Source organism: Symsagittifera roscoffensis, chromosome 9, assembly GCF_963678635.1.
Source record: "Symsagittifera roscoffensis chromosome 9, txSymRosc1.1, whole genome shotgun sequence".
Taxonomy (NCBI): domain Eukaryota; kingdom Metazoa; phylum Xenacoelomorpha; order Acoela; family Convolutidae; genus Symsagittifera; species Symsagittifera roscoffensis.
In genome coordinates this window covers 41,844,209-41,870,224 of record NC_087070.1, presented here as the reverse complement: position 1 = coordinate 41,870,224, position 26,016 = coordinate 41,844,209, and the positions used below count along the sequence as shown (strand labels likewise).

The 26,016-nt window shown below is 35.4% G+C and overlaps 2 protein-coding genes across 8 annotated transcripts in view; one reads left to right on the top strand and one right to left on the bottom strand.

Annotated features, from left to right (window-relative positions):
* Positions 1-17,519, bottom strand: part of LOC134853917 (dynein axonemal heavy chain 7-like) — a 96,509-nt gene extending 78,990 nt beyond the window's left edge. The window contains 12 exon segments of the mRNA XM_063869883.1: positions 2,850-2,963; positions 5,525-5,677; positions 6,783-6,962; positions 7,475-7,658; positions 11,757-11,876; positions 13,629-13,754; positions 14,173-14,429; positions 15,762-15,843; positions 15,956-16,091; positions 16,162-16,270; positions 16,338-16,403; positions 17,403-17,519. Coding sequence (XP_063725953.1) covers positions 2,850-2,963; positions 5,525-5,677; positions 6,783-6,962; positions 7,475-7,658; positions 11,757-11,876; positions 13,629-13,754; positions 14,173-14,429; positions 15,762-15,843; positions 15,956-16,091; positions 16,162-16,270; positions 16,338-16,403; positions 17,403-17,417 — 1,542 coding nt within the window. The 5' untranslated portion in view covers positions 17,418-17,519.
* A 231-nt stretch (positions 17,520-17,750) lies between these two features.
* Positions 17,751-26,016, top strand: part of LOC134853887 (protein phosphatase 3 catalytic subunit alpha-like) — a 59,816-nt gene continuing 51,550 nt past the window's right edge. For all 7 annotated transcript variants that reach the window (XM_063869850.1, XM_063869849.1, XM_063869847.1 and 4 more), the window contains exons 1-4: positions 17,751-17,970; positions 20,916-21,116; positions 22,429-22,553; positions 22,743-22,854. In XM_063869850.1, the coding sequence (XP_063725920.1) occupies positions 17,898-17,970; positions 20,916-21,116; positions 22,429-22,553; positions 22,743-22,854 (511 nt within the window). In that variant the 5' untranslated portion in view covers positions 17,751-17,897. The remainder of the gene's footprint in view (positions 17,971-20,915; positions 21,117-22,428; positions 22,554-22,742; positions 22,855-26,016) is intronic.

Below are 26,016 nucleotides of genomic sequence, written 5' to 3'. Positions count from 1 at the left end.
TTATTTGGTTAACACAAGACAAATATTTGATTCGCGCCATCGTATTTTTGCAAATTGATTACCTTCTCAAAAGATTTACAGGTCGTTAATCATTAAAAAAAACTTAAGAACAAAATTGACACTTTGTTTCGCGACTGAATTTAAGGGTTTCTTGCTCACACCAGAAGTTTTTTATATCTATAACTGAGAATGATGATTTGTTCAATTTGTAGCCAAAAATAAATAGCAAATTAAATTCTAAGTCCGCAGAACTCAATGATTCTCGTAACAACAATATTGCTCGTAGCAAGCTGTTCGAAGCGAAGTTTCGACCACAAAGTTTTCAAAAATTGAAATTAAAATATATGCAGCCGTCTAGCTTGTTTACCCGCATTGTACGTCTAGCATTCTTCCATAATGAAATTAAATGGCCACATATGGGAATTGTAACTTTTAATATATATATAATAGTCCAGACTCAGTTCTACGCAAAAGAACCAAAAATTACGTGTTTTGAGTTTAAGTCAGAATTTTGTGCAAGTCATATACGATAAAATCTGTTATTCAAAAGAATTTGAATTATATGAGAAAAAAAAAGATTTATATGATAAAATCTGCAATGGATTATTTAAAGTAAAAGCTCTCTGGCCATCTGCAAACTTTTTTTTGTTATATTTTCAGGAGATCATCCATTAGTCAATTTAGATGGCGAGTCTTCTAAGGCAGATGATCTGTGAGATTATAGCTATCTAGCCTATGGGTTGTTCTCATTTGAGAAAAAATTAGAATATTGTGTTCCAGGACAAACGCAAAAGTTTAAAGCGAAAATCAAATGTTGTTCATCTATTTTGTCTTTTAATTCGAATTTATGACATACAGTTTTCTTATGGAAGACTGCTAGTCATACCATATTAGTGTCACATATGAAAGAACACTAGCCATGGAACTTTAATTTGTTTTTTAAATGTATAAAATATACGGGCCATAGTATGAAAATTGCATGACTAGCATTTTTGTCATCGCGGGTAGACAGTAGCATATTCAGGTTGAAATAAAAGAGTTCTTTCATTGCAAAAAAGAACGGAAAAACTATTCTTTTTTGCACAAATTTTGATTTTTCACTTTCAAGGTGGAATGATTGTTGTGAATAAAGTATATTACAATCTAGATTGTCGTGAATAAACTATATTCTACTTATATCTTCCCAAGTAAGGGCAATGATAATTCTACTCATCAATTAATTGTTCAGTAGCTCGAATTCAATAAAAATTGTTGTTTTAAACATAAATGGAACAATAACCAATTGTTAGTTTTGAAAATTGAAGATGTTTGACATCAAGTTGTATGAGCCTATACAACTCTTTTTAAGAGATCAGATTGATAAAAAACTTGCGTGACATTTGGAATAGAACAGATGTTCAGATGAAATCTACACATTCTTCAAGAAGAACAGAATCAAATACAATGTTCAGAGTAGACTAACTGTATCTTGCTGAAATGATAACACAAGTGAAGCAGCGATCACTTCAAAAGCAACACAGAGTGTTCTCACCCTACAGGGGCAGATGTGGGGGGCGGGGCAGACGACCCCCCCCCCCACACACACACACACACACACACAGGGATTCGACCCCCTGCCGACCCAAAGGGTCCCCCTTTGTATTTTTTTGAGATATCCATTTTTGGCTGACCGATCTTAAATTTTTTTCTAAAGGCGCCTTTGGAGCCTATTTATTCTAATTTTAACGGGGGGGGGCAAAAAAACTCAATTTTTTTGGTCAAAAATTTTCAAATGTGCCTAAAAACGCCTTTTTGGCCTGTTTTTTTTTTTTCAACAATTTGCATGAGGCGCAGAAAATTTAGTCAAAATAGGGTCTTTATAGTGATTTAAGCAAGCTCAAAAATCAATTTGGTCAATGGTCAACCTAAAAAAAAGGTCCACTGTCCACCCCCTTCAAGAAAATCCTAATCCTAGATCCGCCCCAACCACAACACCTAGCATGTTTTAACAAACTGAAGCACAGTTTTTATTCCCAAGTTTCCAGGGTTGCTACTTAAGGGTAATAATTTTTAATTAAGCTATTAACTAGCAGCTGAGATCATTCTCATAAAACAAAGTTCAACCCACTTTTTTCGACACTGAGAAAAATTTTATAGATTTTAAAGTAATTTTAATGGTGAAATAAGGACTTTTCAATCTTAGATTTCCTGTCCTCAATTCCTGCAAGACGTTTTCAAGTGATTATGACGATTTTGAAAGGGATAAAAACACAAATCCAAAAAATAAAATCTTTCAATTTCAGAAAAGCTTCAAACTTATTTCAGAAAGAGCACCCGCCGCAAAAGGTAACCAAAAACCAGATCAATTCAAAGAAACTCCTAAAATAAATATAAACTTTATGTTTGTGAAAAATCCAAACTTGAACACAGCAACCCACTCTCAAAATTACTTACCAACATTTCCTGTATAATGAATGGGAAAATAAAACAGTTAAAGAGCACACAATTAAAATACCGAGCGATTTAAATTGCAAAACCCAAAGTATTATGATACAAATGACCTCTATCATTTAAAATTACACTTGACAAAAAGGGTGACAGAATGAATCGTTCAAATAACACGGCGAATCAAGTTGACAAAACGTTTTTGACAAATTTAAGGCAAAAAATGTTGTTTAAAAGCACAAAAAAAAGAATAGATTTAAATCTGGTTCCATTCTTCATAAATTTACTTAAATTTTCATAGATGTCCCGAATCGATTTTATTTCTTTTTGTAATTTTTGCTTCAGTAAGTTTTTGCTTTTTTTCCGACGAATTTCGGTAGTGGCGGTAACTAAAAATCATTCGAATCCCCTTCGAATTTAGTTACCTTTCGAAGTCCGAACTCGATTTCGTCTTTGAGCTGGAGGTACTTGACCACTTCTTTCGTGTAATCTTTGAAGTCGTGCTCCTCGTTCAGAAATCTGGTCACATCATCCTCCGCCTGAACAAACACATGCATCGCAAACAGATTCAAAAAATAAATACTTCTGATGACAAGGAAGGGAGATCGAACCTGGGAGTTAGCAAAATTTACCTCTGAGTCATATCACAATGACTATTGGAACAAATAAATTATCTGGAGCGCGAATTCGGAACTTATTTTGATTTTGTTTTAATTCCCGACCGAATTTTGATTTCATATTCAAGGAAAACATTTTCGAAGAAACTTTATACAGAGGCGAAGCGGAACACTTGCGATACAACGCAAGCATAGCATTGCAAGCTAGCGAACAGAGACGGAAACAACTAAGTCCAAAACTAAAAATAGAAAAAACAAGACTGCTCGTATCAGGGCGAAGCACTGAATGTTCTGACTGCCTTTTAAGGTTTATGGAGCAGTAATAACAGAAAAAAATTAAATGAAATAAAATGAAAAGAAGATTTTTTTCTAAAATTTGAAATTTTTTATGAAAATCATCCCCCCACACGCCATATAAAGTACAAAAGGATAGATTTCGTTCCTTGTAACAAATCAATTATGGCAAATAAGCTTCGTTCAACCAATTTGGAACAATTTCTAAGACGGATTAAATCTCCGCTTACGCGTTAATAGCGCGAAGTATATCGCGCGTTAATTGTCCCAAATTGGTCAAAATGGCCAAAATGGCAATCTTTAAACCCTCATAACTTAACAAAAAATGATCACGGGTGAAATATTTTTTCAAATTTAAGCTCAAGACAACAATACCTTTTCAATGATATAAAAAATTCCGTCAAAAATGGCTAGTTAAAAAGTCGATATTTGTCTGAAGAAAAATTTTAAAGCTTTGAACTTTTGCACCACAACCGACCAAATTAATTAAAAACACATAACTTTTGCCTTCAAACAATACAAAATAAGTTCACTTAGCCCATAAAACATGAGCCAAAACCATGTAGGCCGAATGAAACTTTCAAGTGAAAAAAATAACAATAAAAACGAAAATATGCAAAGCCAGAGCTAGTAAAAATTAAAATACAGAAAAAATCAATAAAACTTGCAATTACAGGGAAAAGTGCTTAGAGCAGGGAAAACTGCTTAAGGAGAAAAGTGATAAAAAATGATGATGTGTCAATAAAGACGACCAAACATAAGCAGACAAGCAATAAGCCGACAATGCAAATTTTCGTGGAAAAACATTCAGATTCAGACATACTGAAAAAATGAGGTCCGGCCACGACTCGAATTCCACAGCTTAGGATCCCAAGGCAACTGCTATACCTCCAGACTAAGTGGGAGAGGGATACTTAAAGATCAAAAGGTTCACTAATAAAGCAAGTTCAATTTTCAAAAATTTTAAAACATCAAAAAATAAAAAACCCATTGTATGTACTCAAATACAAACGATGAATTGATGAAAAAGTTGCAAAAAATGAGCCAAAGTTTCAGCTGAAACATTGAAACCGAAAAATTTACTTTTCATTTATCGATGTTCGGCCCCGAAAACGTCCTTGCAATGATAAAGAACAAAATCTCATCAAGCAGAGATGCCATAAATGAAACCTTAGAAAAATTGTTGAATTCAAATATCCAGCAATAAAAGATTGACCAGATAACAAAACAATCAACAAAACGGCTCGTATTAGGGTAAAGCCTGAATTTTATGACTGTTTTTAAGGTCAATGGAGTAGTGTTCACTTAAAAAAAATGGATACATTTTTCAAAAACAATGAAAAAAATCAAAACTCCTTTTTGAGAATTTGTTTCAAAATCACCCCCCCCCCCCCCCACACAGACACACGCTATATAAAAAATATAGCAATGTATTAAAACACCAAATTACATGCCTCAACTCAATTTGGAGCAATTTCTATGAAGAATAAATCTCCGCAATGTTTAAATCCCCATAACTTCACGAAAAAGGATCACATGTGAAATATCTTTTTAAATTTGAGCTCAATACAACAATATTTTTTCGATATTTTCCAAATGATATTAACGTCAAAAATAGCTAGTTAAAAAGTCGCAATTTGTCTGGAGAAAAAACTACCCCGAACACAAATACTTTGTCAATTTCTACGAAAATAATCGGAACAAAAGCAGGGGCGCAAAAGCCGGGGACTCGCCAAAAGAATTGAAAAGGTTCAAACTGCAGGCATATTTTGACAGGAAAGTTATTCTAGATCATCGAATAAATTCACTAGCTGAAATAATGATATATTTCGCAAAAAATAACGCTAAAAAAAGCTGAAAATCCGGCAAACATGTCAGAAAAAAGTCACATTAGAAAAATACTGAGTGCATACACATCAATTCACCACCTACATAGCAACCATCAGTGCATATTTTCCTTTTCTAATTTTGCAGATTTTGTGAACAAAGCTGTTTATGGGAAAAAGTGTAGCCTGTTACAATAGCCTTGCTAATGACAAAGGGTTAACAATGGGGAGTAAAAATGGGGCTTAATTTGGTGTTTTAAGGAGAAGAAGAATGCGAACTTAGTGCGATAGTTCAAGTGTTACAATGGGGGGGGGGGGGGTGTTGAATTGATGTGACAGAAGATAAGTGAAGAGAAGATATACCTGTCCACTGATGAGGAATTTGTACTTGTCGAAGGAGGAGAGGAACTCGACGGGTCTCTTACTCTCATTCTCAATCGTCTGCTCAACCTTGGCCTTGTTCTCGTCTATGATGTCCTGCAGGATGATAGGCTTAAGAGGCTCCTTCTTTCCCGCCTGCAAAAGAACACAAGACGTCATTGCATAAACCGATTCTTTGTTTTATCATCTATAAGAAGCAAAATTGGTTGAGCCAATTTGATTGAAAACATTTTAATTGAATAATGGTTAAAAAATCGGTTTTTAACTGAACATCACTGGTGTAAACTTGTTGGCAGAGTCTTTTTGCACACTTTTTCAGTTTTTTTTTTCGGCTGAGCTCTTCTTTTCTCGGGTATGTAACTTCAGACGCGAAAAAATTTTAAAAAATACGGAACTTGCAACAAGTCTGTGTTAGTTAATTTAACATAAAGTATACGTAATGCGAATAAAGTAGAAAAAAAAGATGTGAACTATATGAAAGATTCCCCATTGACCATTACGAGGAGCTGGCTGACAATGCTCAACATTTGCGCCCGGATATCATTGAAAAGCGAAGAATCGAAAGCAATACGAGCACTGCGTGCACCAGCGGATTGGGGGGATTTGTCTTCCTGCTGACCCAAAGGGTCCCCTTTTGTACTATTTTGAGATATCCATAGTGATTTGGGAGAACTCAAAATATCAATTTGGCCAAATAAAAAGGTCGACAAAATTTCTATCTTTTTTTGGAAACCCCCCCTCTCTCGAGAAAATCCTGGATCCGCCCCTGACTGCGTGTAAACTCATAGAAAACAGCGGCGACTATTAGTTTTATTTCGGCTCTTCTTTTTCTTATCCCCCACCTGCGAACTTTTAATTGTATAGCTTTGGCTCAAAATGTCTGATTATAAACTAAAAAATTGTTCCCAACGTGTTGGGTCTTCATAGCTCACCGTGTAAAGCTACTAATCCCACTGGGAACTTGATGCTCACGTAAGGTGTGGGAGGGAGGAAAGAGTTTTTTTGCTCTTTCTCATACCCCCCCCCCCCCACCTGCGAATTTTATAAATGCTTCCTTTTCCGTTGAAACTGTCCGATTGTTACGAAAATTGGCATGCAAACTAATTATTCCAAGACAAACATATTTGGTCTTCATACTTGATCTTGTAAAACCCTTCATTACACCGTGAAACCGATGGCTTATGTGAGTTGGGTGGGTGGGGGAGGGGGAAGGCAAAAGAGCCGAGCTTTTAATTTTTACCCAGTCCGAGTAGAGTCTGGTCTCCACTCTGGGTACGATTGAGATGGCCTTCATCATGACGTCATAGATGGATAAGAAGACAGTGGAGAAGTCCTTGAACTCTGGCTCGAACTTGATGCTGCTCTGGTCCAGCACCAGGCGCACGGTGAAACCAGGGTGCTCGTAGCGCCTCACCGAGTTCTGAAGGAAAAACAGGAAAGGCTTGAAATGTAGATTGATAAAAACATGCATACTGAAACAAATGACTCTACATAATTTATTTTTTGGCGGACTGAGTTTTGATTGTGCAAAACTATTACAAACGCAGATTTTTTCAGTAATTAACCTAAAGTTTTTCAGTCTGATAGGCAAAAAGATATTTTAGTTGCGGGACTTCAGTGTTTTTTTTTGTATTTGTTTGATAATTCGATGTAACTTTTTCCACACACTGAATGAATCAAGAGAAAATGAATTTTGGTTAAGTATTTTTCCAAGTTATTTTTATCTACTAGCAAAATAGCAAAATTTTTATCTACTATTTATTTTTATCTACAAGCAATTTCCATTTTGTGGTAAGCACAAGTAATTAAAATGCGATCACTCGTTAAGATTAACTGGTGCATATGCACTTGATGGACTAATTAGGTCTTTTTTGAATTCTCCTAATTGGGCACTCAACATGGTGACTCGTCCGAGACAAAAAGACGACTAACCGGGTCTCCGCCGATGATGTTGGTGTACTCTGCGATGGACTGCAGTCCCAGCTGTTGCAAGTTACTAGTCATCAGAGTTGAGGCACAGTCGAAGTAGCTCTGCAGTCGCTTGGGGTTCTGGCTGTTTGGAACCAACTTCTGCTTGTTGCCTTTGTAGAAGATGTTCTGGATCTCTGGAAACCATCTGAAGCAATTTTAAACGTACAGTCTGTAAACCCGTAAGAACTGAGATTGTAGAGGACACATTCAAAGCATGAAAAAACAACAACGGAGAAGTGGAGCTTCGCGCCACATGCGCCAAAAAAACATCATCATCATCTTTATGATCGCTGATTTTATTTTGTCAATCATTTTGAAAATCATTTAAAAAGTCCATGAAGTAGACTTATAGCTGGTCTTCAGCAATGATCTAAGCCTGCTGTAGAAAAACTCTGACAAATAACTTCAGCATTGATCTAAGACTGCTATGAAAAACTTCTGACGAGGATCTTCAGCCTTTATGTATGTCTGTTGTAGAAAAATGGAGGCCAGGATCTCTGGCCTGAATCTATGCCTGCTGTAGAAATATGGTGGTCAGTATCTTCAAATTTAGTCTAGGCCTACTGAAGAAAAATGCTTGCCAGTATTTCAACCTTGGTTTAGACCTGCTGCAGAAAAACGCTGATTAATATTTTCAGCATTGATCTAAGCCTGCTATGACAAACTTCTGACGAGTATGTTCAAATTTGATCTAGGCCTTCTGAAAAAAAGGCTTGCCAGGATCTCCGGCCTTAATCTATGCCTGCTGTAGAAATATGGTGGTCAGTATCTTCAAATTTAGTCTAGGCATACTGAAGAAAAATGCTTGCCAGTATTGCAACCTTGGTTTAGACCTGCTGCAGAAAAAAGCTGAAAAATATCTTCAGCATTGATCTATGCCTGCTATGACAATAATCTGAGGATTATTTTCAGCCTTGATGTATGTCTGCTGTAGAAAATGAAGGCCAGGACCTAGACCTCCGGCTTTAATCTTTACCTGCTGTAGAAATATGGTGGCCAGTATCTTCAAATTTGATCTAGGCCTACTGAAGAAAAATGCTTGCCAGTATTTCAACCTTCATTTAGACCTGCTGCTGAAAAACGGTGATTAATACCTTCAGCATTGGTCTAAGCCTGCTATGACAAAATTTTGACGAATATCTTCAAATTTGATCTAGGCCTACTGAATAAAAATGCTGGCCAGTATTTCAGCCTTGATTTAGACCTGCTGCAGAAAAACGCTGATTAATATCTTCAGCATTGAGCTAAGCCTGCTATGACAAAATTTTGACGAGTATCTTCAGCCTTGATGTCTGTCTGCTGTAGAAAAATGGAGGCCAGAACCTCCAGCTTTAATCTTTACCTGCTGTAGAAATAGGGTGGCCAGTATCTTCAAATTTGATCTAGGCCTACTGAAGAAAAATGCTTGCCAGTATTTCAACCTTTATTTAGACCTGCTGCAGAAAACGCTGATTAATATCTTCAGCATTGATCTAAGCCTGCTATGACAAACTATGACGCGTATCTTCAAATGTGATCTAGGGACTACTGAAGAAAAAATGCTGGGCAGGATCTCCGGCCTTAATCTGTTCCTGCTGTAGAAATATGGTGGTCAGTATCTTCAAATTTGGTCTAGTCCTAGTGAACAAAAATGCTTGCCAGTATTTCAACCATCATTTAGACCTGCTGCTGAAAAACGGTGATTAATACCTTCAGCATTGGTCTAAGCCTGCTATGACAAAATTTTGACGAATATCTTCAAATGATCTAGGCCTACTGAATAAAAATGCTGGCCAGTATTTCAGCCTTGATTTAGACCTGCTGCAGAAAAACGCTGATTAATATCTTCAGCATTGAGCTAAGCCTGCTATGACAAAATTTTGACGAGTATCTTCAGCCTTGATGTATGTCTGCTGTAGAAAAATGGAGGCCAGAACCTCCAGCTTTAATCTTTACCTGCTGTAGAAATAGGGTGGCCAGTATCTTCAAATTTGATCTAGGCCTACTGAAGAAAAATGCTTGCCAGTATTTCAACCTTTATTTAGACCTGCTTCAGAAAACGCTGATTAATATCTTCAGCATTGATCTAAGCCTGCTATGACAAACTTATGACGGGTATCTTCAAATGTGATCTAGGACTACTGAAGAAAAATGCTGGGCAGGATCTCCGGCCTTAATCTGGTTCCTGCTGTAGAAATATGGTGGTCAGTATCTTCAAATTTGGTCTAGGCCTAGTGAACAAAAATGCTGGCCAGTAATTCAACTTTGATTTAGACCTGCTGCAGAAAAACGCTGATTAATATCTTCAGCATTGATCTAAGCCTGCTATGAAAAATTTCCGACGATTATCTTCAAATTTGATCTAGGCCTACTGAAGAAAAATGCTGGTCAGGATCTCCGGCCTTAATCTATACCTGCTGTAGAAATATGGTGGTCAGTATCTTCAAATTTAGTCTAGGCCTACTGACGAAAAATGCTTGCCAGTATTTCAACCTTGGTTTGGACCTGCCGCAGAAAAATGCTGAAAACTATCTTCAGCATTGATCTAAGCCTGCTATGACAAAATTTTGACGAGTATCTTCAGGCTTGATGTATGTCAGCTGTAGAAAAATGGAGGCCAGAACCTCCGGCTTTAATCTTTACCTGCTGTAGAAATAGGGTGGCCAGTATCTTCAAATTTGATCTAGGCCTACTGAATAAAAATGCTGGCCAGTATTTCAGCCTTGATTTAGACCCGCTGCAGAAAAACGCTGATTAATATCTTCAGCATTGAGCTAAGCCTGCTATGACAAAATTTTGACGAGTATCTTCAGCCTTGATGTATGTCTGCTGTAGAAAAATGGAGGCCAGAACCTCCAGCTTTAATCTTTACCTGCTGTAGAAATAGGGTGGCCAGTAACTTCAAATTTGATCTAGGCCTACTGAAGAAAAATGCTTGCCAGTATTTCAACCTTTATTTAGACCTGCTGCAGAAAAACGCTGATTAATATCTTCAGCATTGATCTAAGCCTGCTACGACAAACTTATGACGCGTATCTTCAAATTTGATCTAGGACTACTGAAGAAAAATGCTGGGCAGGATCTCCGGGCTTAATCTATTTCTGCTGAAGAAATATGGTGGTCAGTATCTTCAAATTTGGTCTAGGCCTAGTGAACAAAACTGCTGGCCAGTATTTCAACCTTGATTTAGACCTGCTGCAGAAAAAAGCTGATTAAAATCTTCAGCATTGATCTAAGCCCGCTATGAAAAATTTCTGACGAGTATCTTCAAATTTGATCTAGGCCTACTGAAGAAAAATGCTGGTCAGGATCTCCGGCCTCAATCTATGCCTGCTGTAGAAATATGGTGGTCAGTATCTTCAAATTTGGTCCAGGCCTACTGAAAAAAATGCTTGCCAGTTTTTCAACCTTGGTTTAGACCTGCTGCAGAAAAATATCTTCAGCATTGATCTAAGCCTGCTAGGAAAAAGTTCTGACGAGTATCTTCAGCCTTGATCTATGTCTGCTGTAGAAAAATGGACTTATCTTCAGCGCATCAGAGCTTATGTGGTATTCGGTATCGGAGTTTTTGATGTTCATAAGATCGAATTTTCAGTCCCTTTGCAAGATCTCTGAAAAAACCATTTAATATTCTACCAGATATATGCATGCAAAAAAAATTGTAACACCACGAAAGACTATGAAAAAACTGTAACACATTGCAATTTTTCCAAAAAAAATCAAAAGTTGGGGGAATTCCAAAAAAGCACGACAAATTCATTAACACACTTTTGGCCATTTTTTCCAAAAAATAAAGGTTGGGGAATTCAACAAAAGCACGACAAATTCATTAACACACTTTTAGCTTAAAACACTCATTTTAAAAGGTCAACCACCCAAAAAAAGTCATTTTAAAAAATGGAACAATCGTTTTGTTACAAGTTTTTTATCAGAAGTTTAAAAAAACGCGATAAGGAAAGAGAAAGTCTGGACTCATTGCTTCGGACTTGAAGCTCCATTTGCTGTCTTCTCAAGCATGAACTTAAATTAATTAGAATTTAAATCGTTAAATGATTCACGGATTCTGTTGAACAGTTTGATAACCAGAAAAATTCAATATTTCGATTTGATAAATAGTTGACATGTTTGTCTGTAGTTGTTTAGTTTTTGAGCAAAAACTTGCATTTATAATAATCAAACCTCCCTCAAATTTCGAAGGACACTTCAAATGAGTTAGTTTATTTCCTAATTTTAACAGTCTTTGTGTTGTTTTAACATTGATTACTTTTTAAGCAGTTGGTCCTTGGCACTGTCTATGTGTTTGTAGGCGATACCCTGGAAAGCCTTCAGCTCCAGCGCTTCTTCCATCTTCACAAACTCACTCCCGTCAATCAGCCTCATACCACTGAAAAAAAGAAAGAGTCAATTCTTCTTAATCCTAAATAAAATTGTTTGCAGAAATTTTTTTAAAAATATGCTTGTCAACGTTCACTTGGCGGGCGTAAAGCGGTACAACAAAACAATTTAAGATTATTTATATAAAACCAGATACAGACAAGGTAGAAAAAAGCTATCTGCGTGAAAAGCATTGCAGGATGCAATCTCGATTTCCGGAGATCTGGGCTAAACCAAGAATAGAGTACGAGCAGGCGCTTGCTGCACGAGTGACAAATAATATTTCGACAAAAAGTAACCGCTGTCAAACAAATTTGAAAATACACACTTTTTATCTCTAACTTTTGGAAATTAAGGAAGCTATCATGATCTTTTAGTTTAAAACTTGATTAGCTTACACCTTAAATCAGAAAAGACTCATTTCAATTTCGTGAAAAGTGACTCTCAATTCTGAAATATAATGACAAGCAAAAATATTAACAATTTCTCCACTAACGATACAACTTTACCAAAAACTTTCATTGCAGCTCAATCAACACACTGATAAAAACACACCCCTTTACAAAACTCCTTCTCACTGCTTGTTTAGAACTACTACAAGGTATTAAATCTGGAATTGAATAGTTAATTAATCAGTCAAATTTTTTTTCAAAGGAAAAATGTTTTACAGATGTGCTTTCAGAAATCAAGCAAAAATAAATTATGGCCAGCATACAATTGGAAAACATATAAAGTACTCATTCAAGCTAAACATTTTTCCAAGTTATCTTTTCGGAACTTTAGAATTACATAAACTAATTCAAAAGAAACCTCTGAAAATAAAAAACACTTGCAATGAAAATACTAGTGACATTTTTTTTGCGATAAATCTTACACAGATAAATCTTACATGAGAAAACTAGATAATTAAGCAATGTTTTTACTCCGCTAGAATTTTGAGAAAAAATACGTTTGAAGCTGAATTCAACAACATTTTTCAATCATTTAACTTCTAACACACAGATGCAAAGCTGCAACTTCAGAAACAAAAAAATGCCAAAAAGTAGCATTGAAACGGTGAAACAAACAAAAAAGAAAAGGAAAGAAAAACATTTAAAAAAATCGGCTTTATGCAGGAATCGAACATCTACCCTGGAGATTAAGGGTTCACGTGCTAGCATCTGCGCCCGGCACAGGCGCTTAAAAATTTTCTAACGCTAGCCACCAATAGCCAGATACAAACAAACATATAATCTTTGCAGCAAAACTATACCAGACATGAGGTATACATATATATTTATAAATATTCATACAGGGGCGTTATATATACACTATGAAAATTCCGTTTTTGATAGTTTTTTTTTCAATAAACTGCCTCAAAAAACTTGGCTGAGTTGTTTCAAATTCAATTTGGCTGAACTTTCTTTGTCCAATCAGACGCGGCACCAACAAAATCTCATTAAATTTGAGCTTAGGACCATGATATATTTCACAGGGTACAAATATTCAATCAAATTTGTTAAAACTAAAATGATAAAAAGAGGATCCCCGAGCAATTTTATTTTGTTACTTTCTTCAAAGTTCGTCAACCAAACCATGTACATCAATAATATACAGACCCTATACACTATACCCGTTCTATTCCTCTCTTTACCCCCCCCCCCCCCCCAAGTAACTGTTAAATTTAAAAATATATAGCCATATTACGCTAACGTCAAACTTAGTGGAAGTTATAATAACCGAAAATACTCGGATATGCTAGTGGATAAGTAACACTGCTTACTTATAGCGCTGGTACCAGAGGTTGAGCACTTGTTTCATGCAGGGGTTTACCACGTTCAGTTCCTGCATCATCGTGTTTCTCGCCTGGTGAAAAGACCTCTCCCACGGCTTTGGCACCACCAGCAATCTAAAAACATGGACCGCGTTGATTAAGTGGCAAGTCTTCCCCACACGAAAGGTCAAACGAAAGGTCGGAGGTTCGAGGCCCACACAATCCGTATTTGCTGCATCTAATTATTAAACAGGGGCACAACAGCAGTTTTCTACAAGGATCTCAGCAGCTCGGATACATTGTCTTAATTTACATAAGTATGAGTAATTTCCCCACGCAAGAGACACGCTATCATTGAGGAATTTTTCAACTTATCCCGAAAAATCACTCGCATACAATTGAATCAGACCTACCAACAGTTTGAAAGTATCATCTGTGCTGGTAAAACTTACCAGGCATCTCAAATTTTTCGCGTTAAATATTCAATCTTATAAAATTACTTTTCAATTATGAAATGAGGTTGTCTAAATTAAAAGCTGACTTTTTTACTCACTCCATTCGGTGTTCAGGCAGAACGACAACAGTTTCATCGTCGTCTCGCTCACGCAGATCCCGCAACACGAAGTCAACAATAGCCTTTTTTACGCTGAGCAGGTAGTCTTCTCTCATTTCATCGGATAACTTCTCAATCGACTCAGTGAACTCTTTTAGCTCGTCTTTCACCAAACTCAACACGTGTTCCAACCAGGAGTCCTCCATTGGCGCCACATGTTCAGTGTCTATCCCATTTTGGATGTAGTAGTGGTAGCGCTAAGCCGAAAACAAAAAAATGTCAGGCGCTCTCACAAAATATACAGCCACGAGACAGAAATTACAATTTTTAGGTTTCAACGAGCAACCCAACAATTTTTTTCTTCACGTTTTTGACGTTTTCTCAGCAACTATTGAAATTATGGAGTTCGAACCAGTATATCAAATGAGCCAGTATATCATAATTAGTTTTAGAGTTGTTCGTGCTGTGGAAACATCCTCAGCAAACAATGAAATGAATAGAAATTATGGGCTGAAATTGGTCCTTTCGGAAACTGATGAGTTTGGCTTACTTTTTTTGAAAAAATGAGGGACAGAGAAGAAAATAAATTGTTTTTATTTTCTAAAATCGATTATCCCTTTCTACTTGAATTTGTATTGGAATTGAAGCAATAATTTTTTGAGCAAAAATTATTGAAAAAAGCGTGTTTGAATAATGTATTGATTTGAATTGTCAGTACAAAGCAAATAAAAATTTAAAATGAAAACGGTTTTTGTTAATTGAGTTGATTTTAGTTTTAGAAAATGATGACAAAAATTGCGTAGAAGTTAAGGAGAATTAATATGGGGCCATTGTTTGTACAAATTCGAGCCCTAAAATTTACCCTTAAAACGGTAATTTTTGGCTTTTTAGTCAATCAAAAAGTGTGTCAAAACTATCACTTCAATTGCTGAAGCAACTATATCATAGTGAGCCTCTTATGCAGCCTTACAAAGTTTAAGAAGGTATTGTCTCCAAAAATTCCCTCAAAACGTTTAAAAATTGTTTTTAATTTCAATATTGATATTTCATATAGAAAGAAAGTTTTTTTTGGCTATCAGGCAAAAATAAAATTATTTCTACAAAGTTAAGAAGATTATTCTCTTCTCAAACTTTGTTTGGCTACACAAGAAGCTCACTATGATATAGTTTTGCCAGCATTTGAAAAAATAATTTTGGCGTAATTTTTGATCGACAAAAAATGACTGTTTTAGGGTAAAATTTAGGGCCCGAAATTTGTCCAAAATCAACCCATTTTGCGGAAAACGCCTTTTCATTTCAAGTTTTATTCGTTTTGTCCGGATAATTTAAATCAGCGCTGTAAAGTATAAAAAAAGGTTTAATTTCCATCAAAACTATGGCAAGAGATCACTATGGAAAATGACGCTGAGATAATCTTTGAAAGCAATCGATTCCACATTGTTTGCATTCCATAGAAATGAAAATGTTAAGTCTAGCAATATAACAACAAATTTTAAAACGGCCTTTTGATTCCTTTTAGAGAAAAAAAAAACATTTTCTTTTCTTCTCTGTCCCTCATTTTTTCAACTCAATAACTATTTTGGGCTTACCATAAGATTTCTTTCGGCTTGCGTAGGAGAGGCACGAGCGACGGCATCTTCGACTTTGCTCGCTTCATGCGGCTCAAAATTCCTGAAGAATAAAAAAAATAACTATAAACTACCATCTGCGAGGAATAAAATTTGAAATAAAAAATGATACATTTGTAACATTTTTTCTTTAATAGGCTCAATAGTATACATACGTAATGATATCAACAAGTGCGTTTCTGAATTGCTGCCGATCTTTTTTCGGGTTTGAAACTTTTTTTGCGTTTTGGGTGGTTTTCGAAGTCGTTGCAATCGGTTCCAGCTTATGCGTTTTGCGCCTTTTTGAGGTTCCTATAAACAACTTTGCATAACTTAAGAATCTTCGAATATTTCTAAAATTCTGATAATTCTTAAAAATTACCTGCAGTAAGTTCTGCCACTAGATCTATTTCCTTACTAGGGTCTTTCGTAATTCCAGGTTTCAAAAGCAAGCTTGGGGGATTTTGCCGCCATTGTGGAACTGTTCGCTTCTGCAATAGATTTCATATAACAAAACAATTTTTAAACGAGCAAAAGCCCTGAATCTGATTCACAAACCTGAGGAAGCTGGGGAAGAAAATGATTCTCCAAAGATTTCTTCGGAGGATCGTTTTTGTACGGTCGCTTAAACACAGATAGAAGAAAATTTAGGATTCCAACGTTTTTGCAAATCAAATGCATCATGAACAATAAAACAATGACAAAATTTACAAATTGATCAGCAAGTACAAAAAATATGAAGGAACGAATGAAAAATGACTAATTACTGATCCGAAAAAAGCAATTATTCGAAAACTCGGGTGAAACTTCCCACTATAGACCCACCGGGTGCCGAATATCAAGCCGACGGGACTTCAAGCCGAATCTTAAAATTTGGGACTTCAAGTCAAACATTTTCTCAAAAACTCATGGAGCATTATTACTTTGAATACTTTTTTGAAGATTTTATTGTTTTCATGGTCTTGCTTACTAGTTTTCGGCTTTTTCATGAAATTCCAGCCGCTGATTGATTTTAAAGAAAGATTAAAAAACTAAAGGGGGGGTTAGCAATTTTTGTTACTATAGGCTAGGGGCTATACAAAAATTTTGTTTTTTTTTCAACGGAAAGTGATGTATGAGCCCAATTTTTGGTGATGTTGCTCCCCTATAATCTCAAAGAAAAATTAGCAAGGGAGACTTTTTTCTTTTCTTTTTTTTTTTTAAAAAAACGCGCTCATTCAACCTTTTTGACAAAAAATTATCTGAAAGAAAAAAATCACCAGAAAAAAAAGACTTCATATTTTCTGAAATTTCAGTGTAACTTCTGGACTTACCAATCAACTACCGTTACAAACTACTCTTTATATCGAGTTTATTGATTCCATTTTTCAGATATTGTAATGAGTTAGAGCACTGTTTAGATAATTGAATTCATTCAAATTATTTTTCACACATTTAACTCATTCGGCTTTTTTCAAAATTGATTTCAATCTACACAAAAAACGCCTGCTTAATCGCCTCCTTTTACTAAAAATTGAGCTCATTCAGCAGGTCCGATTGTATGAGAGAGACCCAATTGCGACCACTTTCGAACCGTGATCGCCTTGAAAATAGTTTGAGTATGAAATTGAAAACAGTTTTTACCTCTATATTCGCCATGCAATTCAGCCTGGAAACATCAGACAAAAATTGTTAACATTCGGAAATTTTTCGAACCTAATTTCTGCTTTTCACTAAACAACTTGATAAATTTTAGGCTTTATTAATGTATCATGCTCTGATTTGTGAACAACTGTTAAACGAAATTTTCTGTCAATTATTGGACAATTTCAATATTTAAGAAGATTCAGTCTTTGAAACTTTAGTCAATGATTTGATCCATGGAATTCGCATAACTTACTAATCTAGAAATTTTTCAGCGATAGCTAAAATTTATAAAATTTTTCGAGTGTAAGTCTTTTTTTTGTGTGAAAAAGGCAGTTACGTGTCTTGCCAAATATTGAAATTCGATTTTAAACACTCATTCCCTTAATTCCTAGAATTATAATAATGGAGTCGTTTTATTTATTAAGAATGTCAAATTTATGAATTAAAATTTATTCTATCGTTAACCAAATGAAGGATTGATTGCAATTGTTAATGAAAGATCCAATAATGACGACTGCTACAACGGACACTGCGAAACTGTCGACTACGGACCGGATCGTTAAAGGTTAGTAATCATTTTAGAAAAAGTAAATAATGACAGCAAGCCTGCGCAGAAACAGAGCGATTTTTTTTATTGATTAGAATCATTTCATTTTGCGGAACAAATTATTGTTTTGGAGGATAAAATTTTGTTTTGGAGCTAACGAATATGCCTGGGGCGATTAAAGGTCTTGAGTTCGAATCTGACAGGACCTGTTTTTTTTCCAAACAGGAAAAAGTGCGGTTTCTGAAAAATGTCTGCTTCTTTGTTGTCTACTTATGTTTTGCCGGCTTAGTTGCCACATCGTTAGATTGTTTTTTTTACTATACGTTTGCATTAGAGTTGCTTTTAGACTTTTGATTTACTCCTGCTGTTTAAGAGTTGATGAACGTTTTTTAAACATTTTTTATGGCTAAATATGTTTCGCTTCATATTATAAACGGATTTATTTAATATGAGACGAGCTTAATGAAAAGGAATACACAAAAGATCAAAAGAAGCGGTACCATCGCCTAATGATCCGATTTATATTAAATAAACTAAACTATATCGGCTGAGTGACCTCATTTTGTTTTATTTGACGAGCAAATACGTTTTTGAGGGCCAGTGTGACAAAACTTTTTATAAGTCTGAATTTTTTTGGCTCAAAATTTTTTCAGAAGGCTTAGAAGTTATTTTACAGCTTGAAATATTTATTCCGATGCTAATTTCTAATTCTGTTGTCTTTGCATATTTTTGTTTCAAAACTAGCCTTATTCATTTTGATAAATCTAGCTTCGCCTATGTTTTTGTTTTAAATTCACAGAAAAGGGGGAGAGGAAAAAGCCCAAAAAATTTTCATTCGCCCAGAGTAAATGAGCTGAGCTAGCCTCTGCAAAATCAGCAATATTCTGTTTTATGGGTATAAAAGAAAACTGTAAATTAACAATAAGCAAACAAAATGCAGACAGCATGAGGTACTCGTTTGCTTGTTTGGTCCCTCAAAAATGCTGTAGTCCCTAATAAAAACCGAGGTACAGTATGTGGCTAATTCTAACAGTAAGCATTTTCATTTCTCTATATTGTCATCGAAACGTGCCTAGTTAGTCTAGCGGGTACGAATCCAGTAACCAACCTGAAGGCTTAGATTGAATTCCCGTGCTGGCTTTTCTTTTTAGAAAATAGGCGGGACCAATCATCTAAACTAGTTTTGTCACGGGACCAAACAAGTAAACTAGTAAGCAGAATCATACTTAAAGTAAAGAGTGAAACAAAACAGACTATAATATAATACAAAAAATAAACATTTGTTTACTTTAAGAAATAAGCTCAGAATTAAAAAAAATGCACGCGTAAATCTCTTGATGGACTTACTAGAGTTTTACGGGCCTCAAAACTCTAGTTTTCGTTCCGACAAGTTATAAAATGGGTAGGAACTTTGTGTTCGTGTGTATTTTAGTGTTTTCGTTTTTCCACAAAAAATCAGCTTCCAAAAGTAATCATCGGTTTGAGTTGAGTGATATATCATATTAAGTCCTTTCAATCGTGATTCCAACAGATTTCCCAGTGTCAATAAACCCGTTTGAATTTTTTTCTTTTTAGCCTAACTTTGAGTAAAGCAAATGAGCAGGCTTACAGTAACTTAAAATCTTACTATAGCTTAATTTAAGCCGTAAAAACTTGGTTTTAATCGAGTAGAGTTAGTTTAAGCGCCTTTTTGAAATTAAAAATTTGAATTCAGAAAAATGCCAAAAAGTTTTTTGTTTTTCAAGTAATTTTTTCTACAGAAATTGTTTATCAAATCGATCAATTTACCATGACTGTCGAATATTCCTCAGCTTTAGTTTTTCGTTCAGATCTTTTAAACACACCACGCAGAAAAAGGCACTTATTTGAAAAAAAATCGGTTTGGTTTTTATATGGTCGGAACATTCTGTGCTACTTGCACAAAACCCGGGTATCCTTTTACTATTTGCACTAAGTTATTCGCTACCTTCAGAAGTAAAGTCAGGGTTCCTCCTTATTTGATGAGTCACATTCAAAAGCACAGCCTATGAAAATCTACTTACTTCAAGTGGTTGAAAATAAAAGGAAAACTAAACAAGCATAGCCGATTGCTGTGCTATTAGCACAGAATGTTTCGACCATAAAAAAACAACTTCCTTTTTCTTCGAATAAGTGTCGGCTTCAGTGCTCGCTGTGCTTTGAGAACTAACCAACCTCGTGGAAACTTAGTAAAAAAGTTTAGAAGAAAAACTTTTTTTTGCACAAAATGGCTTCAAATTTAGTATATCACTCGACACATTCCTGTTATTACCCATTCGATAATCAAGGGCATTGCAATCGGGTTCTATACTTTTTTCCTGTAAATAGTTTTGTTCCTAGGACTCATCTAGACTCTCGTTGGTACCTTGGTTCACAATGAATTCAAGTTTCTTAGGGTCTTCTGAACACTTGGCTTAAAGAAACAATTAAGCCTTAAACAGCAAAGGTCCTGGGATAGATTCTGACCAGGACCTGTTTTTTTTGCTAATGAAAATTTATGTTTCAAAAAAATTTCTTGGCCTAATATTTGTTTGCTTATCTTTTATTGGCTTTGTTGCAGTTACTCTTAGTGTTTTAGCATTTTAAAAATCCAGTCATATGATACATCACTCAACTCTCTCCGATGGTCATTTTCGTGCTATCAAAACTTGGTGCCTACTCTGCTTGTATTAGAGTTGTCGGTATCTATCGCGCTACAACAGTGCAATGTTTTAATTTTTTTTTAAATTGTCTAATGTGAACTTAGAGACTTCAGAGTAGTTGTAACAGGATCTAAAGAGTTTTGAAAGCTACATGCACTTCTCATATTTTAAATTGTTTGGATTGTAAAATCAAGGTAATTAAGTAAATGTCTGATAATAGATTCCGACCGGATGAAAAATCCATAAAGTTGGTCGTCCGTTTTTTGGGAAAGAGGGCGTGCTATCATGGTTGAAGTGTTCTAGGCGTTCCGTATCCACCGTTGAAACGACTGGACATGAAAGACGTGTTCGACGAGAAAGACAAACCGAAGCCGGATGTACTCAAGCCCCACTTCATCGCTGAGGGCAGAGTGACAGAGGAAGTAGCCTTACGAATCATCAACGAAGGTGCTGCGCTGCTCAGAGCCGAGAAGACCATGATTGAAATAGAAGCTCCCGTCACAGGTACTAACCACTTAGGCAGTACTCGGTGTCTGTTAATTGTGCCAAACCACTTAGACAGTACTCGGTGACTGTTAAACGTGCCAAACCACTTAGACAGTACTTGGTGTCTATTAATCGTGCCTACGCTATCCTTACAAAATTTTTGGCCTTGAATAAGACATTTGGCCAAGCTTATATCGACGAACAGGGTTACATTCAATGATCTTTAATTTTTCACGCTTGCGTGAGCCTGCAAGAAATTGAGTTCGTTTTGTTATTGAACCTTTGCAATTTCCAGGCTCCTGCTCACTTGTCCAGGCTCCATTTTTTGTCGGTTTAATTTCAAAATCATGGTTTTTTTTATTTAAACCATTTTACTACAATTGACCCTCGTCCTGTTTTCTGTCAATGTACCAGCTCGGATTATTTACCAGCTTATATTAAACACTTAGTAAAAAAAAAAAAAAGAAGAAAAGGAAAGGAGAAGGGGAAAAGAAGAGAAAAAAGAAAAAAATTATTTTTCTTAAAAATTATTTTAAAACTCACCTGCGACCGTGAACCTGGTTGTCTTAAGTTAAAGTTGATGGGCTCTTTCAGTAACGCCAACAAAAAATCTTAACTTACGGAAGAAAACCTACTTCAAAACTTTTTTTTTTTTTTTTTTTTTTTTTTTTTTTTCAAATTTAGTTTTTTTTTTTTTTTTTTTCATTAAATATTAGTGTTAAATCGTTATGTTTGAACAACTTAAGGGTAGACCCTGGAGGACCTTTAGGTCCCGTTGTCTATCCTCTCTAAGTCGCATCATTTAACTTAAATTATAAATATATTCAATGTTGTATTTAATGCTGACTAGAGAAATAAATTCTTTCTTTCTTTCTTTAGCTTAACTATTTTGTCGTTTGAAGTGCAAAATACGCTCAAATTTTTGTATGGCTATATGGGCATCTACGTAAAAGTTGCCTTTAAATAATACTACGTTAAATGATACTACGAGCTTATTCATTGCCGCTGGTTGTTTTTTTTTGACTTTTTTGATAATGAGTTTTTCAAAAAAATAGTTGTAATTTTTCAAATGAATGTTTTTTTCGATGAATCTTCCAACTCATTTTCTATTCGCAAGCTTGCAGTGTATCACGAGTGATGAGAAGCTACGATTGGCCTCTGTGTTGTAAGTTTCTTTTGATTTGGAAGAGAACATAAAGTTAATACGAGGTATAGAAAGGCCATAGAATAGTTGTTCAGTGTCTTCTCTGTCCTCAGTTTTTAGTAGCAGCTCTGAAGATGAGTCTTTTTAGTGAATGACTATGTTGTAAGTTGTTTTGTTTTGTTTTAGTATGTGGTGATATCCACGGACAATTCTACGACCTAATGAAGCTTTTTGATGTGGGTGGACCCCCAGAGAAGACAAAGTACCTTTTTCTAGGCGATTATGTTGATCGCGGTTATTTTAGTATAGAAGTAAGTTGATATGCATCATGACTCTAATTTGGAAGCTATGGAAACAAGAATCAAATTAATTCCTATCGTACTATGCCATGTATCTGTAAACGGCATGCTAGAAGAATTAATTAGTGGATACAAATAGCTCAGAAATAAATTGAAGTTTAGCTTTCGAAATGCTGGTTGCTAAGGATTCATGTGTTTCAGTGTGTTTTGTACCTGTGGTCTCTCAAAATTTTGTACCCCACAACTCTATTTTTACTCAGAGGCAATCACGAATGTCGCCATTTAACAGAGTACTTCACCTTCAAGCAAGAATGTAAGTAGAATTAATTCGTAATTAATCCTGAGCTTGCAGTGAGTTCCTGCGTTTAAGTCATGATCTTCTAAAAAACCTGGAACTCCTCGACTCGTCTTTACTCTTACGATAAGCAAGGGTGTTGCAACCGGAAACTTAATTTTGATCGCAGAGTTCGCACTTGAAAACGTTACGTGTTTCCACTTGATTTATCATGAACGTAGTGAGTACTCATATAATAGGTCTTGCTGATTTTTTTTTTCAGGAAAAAGTCTTAAATTTTTTCACGCTCAATTTCGGTTTTTCGAGGTTTGACTTGCGATTTCTTTTTAGGTTTTTAAGTTCAGTGCATTGTTATGGTTAAAAGGAAGGCAAACTCCACTATCGAACAGCATAATTGTAAAGGTCAAGAAAAACGTGATCGTCTTCTAATTTCGAAAATGGAAATTAATTATCAGATTTCGCAGCGAAATAAAAATTTAACCAAGTGATCCAGTTTTCTCAAATTGGGTTAATTTAACAAAGAACGGTCCATCATAAATTGTTCTACAAATCCAATGAGCTTTAAGACCATCAATTTTTTTCGAAATTCAAAAGTTGAAAGTTTTTGAAAAAACAAAGCTGTTTTTTTTTCAGTTTCCGTGCGTTCATTGCTCTTTCCAACTGTTAGTTGGCTATGTTTACATTTGCTAGAACAAGTGTCTTGCAATTTTTAACAAGATTTTTTCGCTTAAACAAATTTTCTTACAAATCTTTGCTTTTCTTACTTGCTTTTATTAAACCTTAACAGCTTCCAGGTTCGCTGCCATTAAAGTTCTAGAGGAAAAGTGTCCACCTTTATACCATAAGTGCTGGGGTTTGAGTCCCCGCCGGATCTTGCTTTTTTCCATTAAGTAGGAAATTGGAATTGTATTTTGATAAAGTTATTTTCTGCTCGTTTTATCGGATGGGTTTCCACGTCATGGATTTTTTGTGCGGTAAGAAATTTTTTCAAACAAAATCGATGTTTCGGCTACACTGGTATCTGTTCAAAATTTTTTTTGCTCTTCGTAAGTTTTGTTCGTTTGCTAATTTAATATTCAAATGTTTTTCTTGGCTTGTTTGCCTTGAATAAATTTTTATCGAGACATGCAAAATTTTTGTGTTTCGGGGAAATCTGTTTTTCTTGCCTACTGAAAATTTTCAGCTCTTTTATACAAACGTCTGTCTGATTATTTTTGACGGTTTAGTTCACGCAGAACAGATTTTTTGAATGTTCATTTTTTAACGTTTCTGTCTTGCGGTAAATATCATTTTAAGCGACAAAAAACGAAGTGAAGACATATTTATGGGTTGATAATTCTTCACGATAAGTTTTGTGGTCTTTAACAGGTACTTGAATATGTGCACTTTTTTGCCGGTTTTTTATACTGAAGTTTATCAAGAATAGATCGAAAACTTTTACAAATGATTTTTTCTTCATGAGGGGCTTGAAAGTTGTTGCTGAAAATATCATCCCGGCGACTTGTCTTTCAATTGCTCATTTTGAACGAAAGGCAGTTTACGCGCTTCAATTACAAATGCTAATGGTGCAAAAAAGCGAGAATCAATTGAGATTTCGATAGTGGTCACAGCGGAGTTTAAATACCTATTGTACCAGTTTTCTATAATCGGCTTATAAAGAAAAAAATGTCATTCATAAACGATTGAAATTGCGTTTTTCTAAGTGTAAAATAACGGAGACGATTGTGAATAATGTAGGTCGTGATTTCTTGCTTCCGTTTTAGGAAGAAATCTGAATTTGTTCACCCAAAGTTTGACATAAGTTGTATGAATATGATCTTAAGGAATTGTTTTTCTTGTACATTTTTTCTTCAGTCTATGGATATAAACAAGGGAAAATAATTGAATCCTTACCCTTGCGATTAGTACCCGATTGCAAAACCCTTGCTTATCGCAAGGGTAAGGATTCAATTATTTTCACTTGTTTATATCCATAGACTGAAGAAAAAAAGCTGACTTAGATAGTCTTTTTCCGAAGTAAAAACAACCGAAAATGATGATTCTCAACACTTGCGATACAAAAATGAAGGAGGTGATTATAATCAAATAGAAGAATTGAAAAAAAATTCAAAATTGTTGGTCAATAAAAATTCAGAATTATAAAAAACTGAAGCTAAAAAGCTCAGAAAAACTAAATTCACTATTAGACTAAATAAGAAGCTTCCAAAATGCTAGAAAGAAGGTCATTTCTGCGGAACAAAGCCGACAAAAATAAGCAGACATAACGTTATCTAAACTTTTCAGTTTCCAAAAAAAAACAGATCTCGACTGGTATCGCAATCCTGGCTTTGTTGTCCTAAGCATGGGCATTAAAGCAACTTAGAAGTAAAGTCAACCTTCAAAACAAGTCGGGCTACGGGACCTAAGCCGACAAAAATAAACAGACGAACGATAGTCCTGAAAAGCACAAAAACTCTAGTTTGCAAAAAAAGCGCGGCGCGTTCAGATTCAAACTACAAGTCTTTGCCGTCTCAAGCAGTTATGTTAACTCTAAACAAAATGAGCTGGATGATTGATTGACTTGGCATTTATAATTTCCGAGCGGTAAAAAAGCCGAAAAAACATGCAGAAAACCTTCAAGTCGAAAAAAAATTCTTCAAATTAAAAAAGAAAATTTAGTCTCCTTATCGTAAGAACGCACACAAAAACTGTTTTCGGTTATCGAACGGGGCAAACGAAGCCTTAGTGTCGCTATAACTCAAGGCGAAACCTTTTGAGCCAAAAAAAAATCAGATTTAACATCTCGCGTAGGTTACATTACAACCAGCATAAAAAGCAAATTTCGATTAGGCCGAATATAAAAAGCTGTCATGCTCAAAATCTGTCTTTTGCAACAGAAAAGCGCAGTAGATGAATGATTTCAGGAGATGAGTCCTGTGAGCAAACTTATTAACGGGAAAAAAGTATAGTACCCGATTGCAAAACCCTTGCTTTACTTTTTTCCCGTAAATAAGTTTGTTCACAGGACTCATGTCGTCTGGGATCATCTCTAGTGGCACCTTGTTTCATAATTATTTCAAATTGGGCTGGAGGTAACGAGTACGCCTGGGACCTTTTTCCTTTTTTGCTTCGCTTAAAAACTTAATTCGGCCCAATTTGTTTCGGCCTATATTTTATCGGCTTAGTTACCTAATTTTGGGT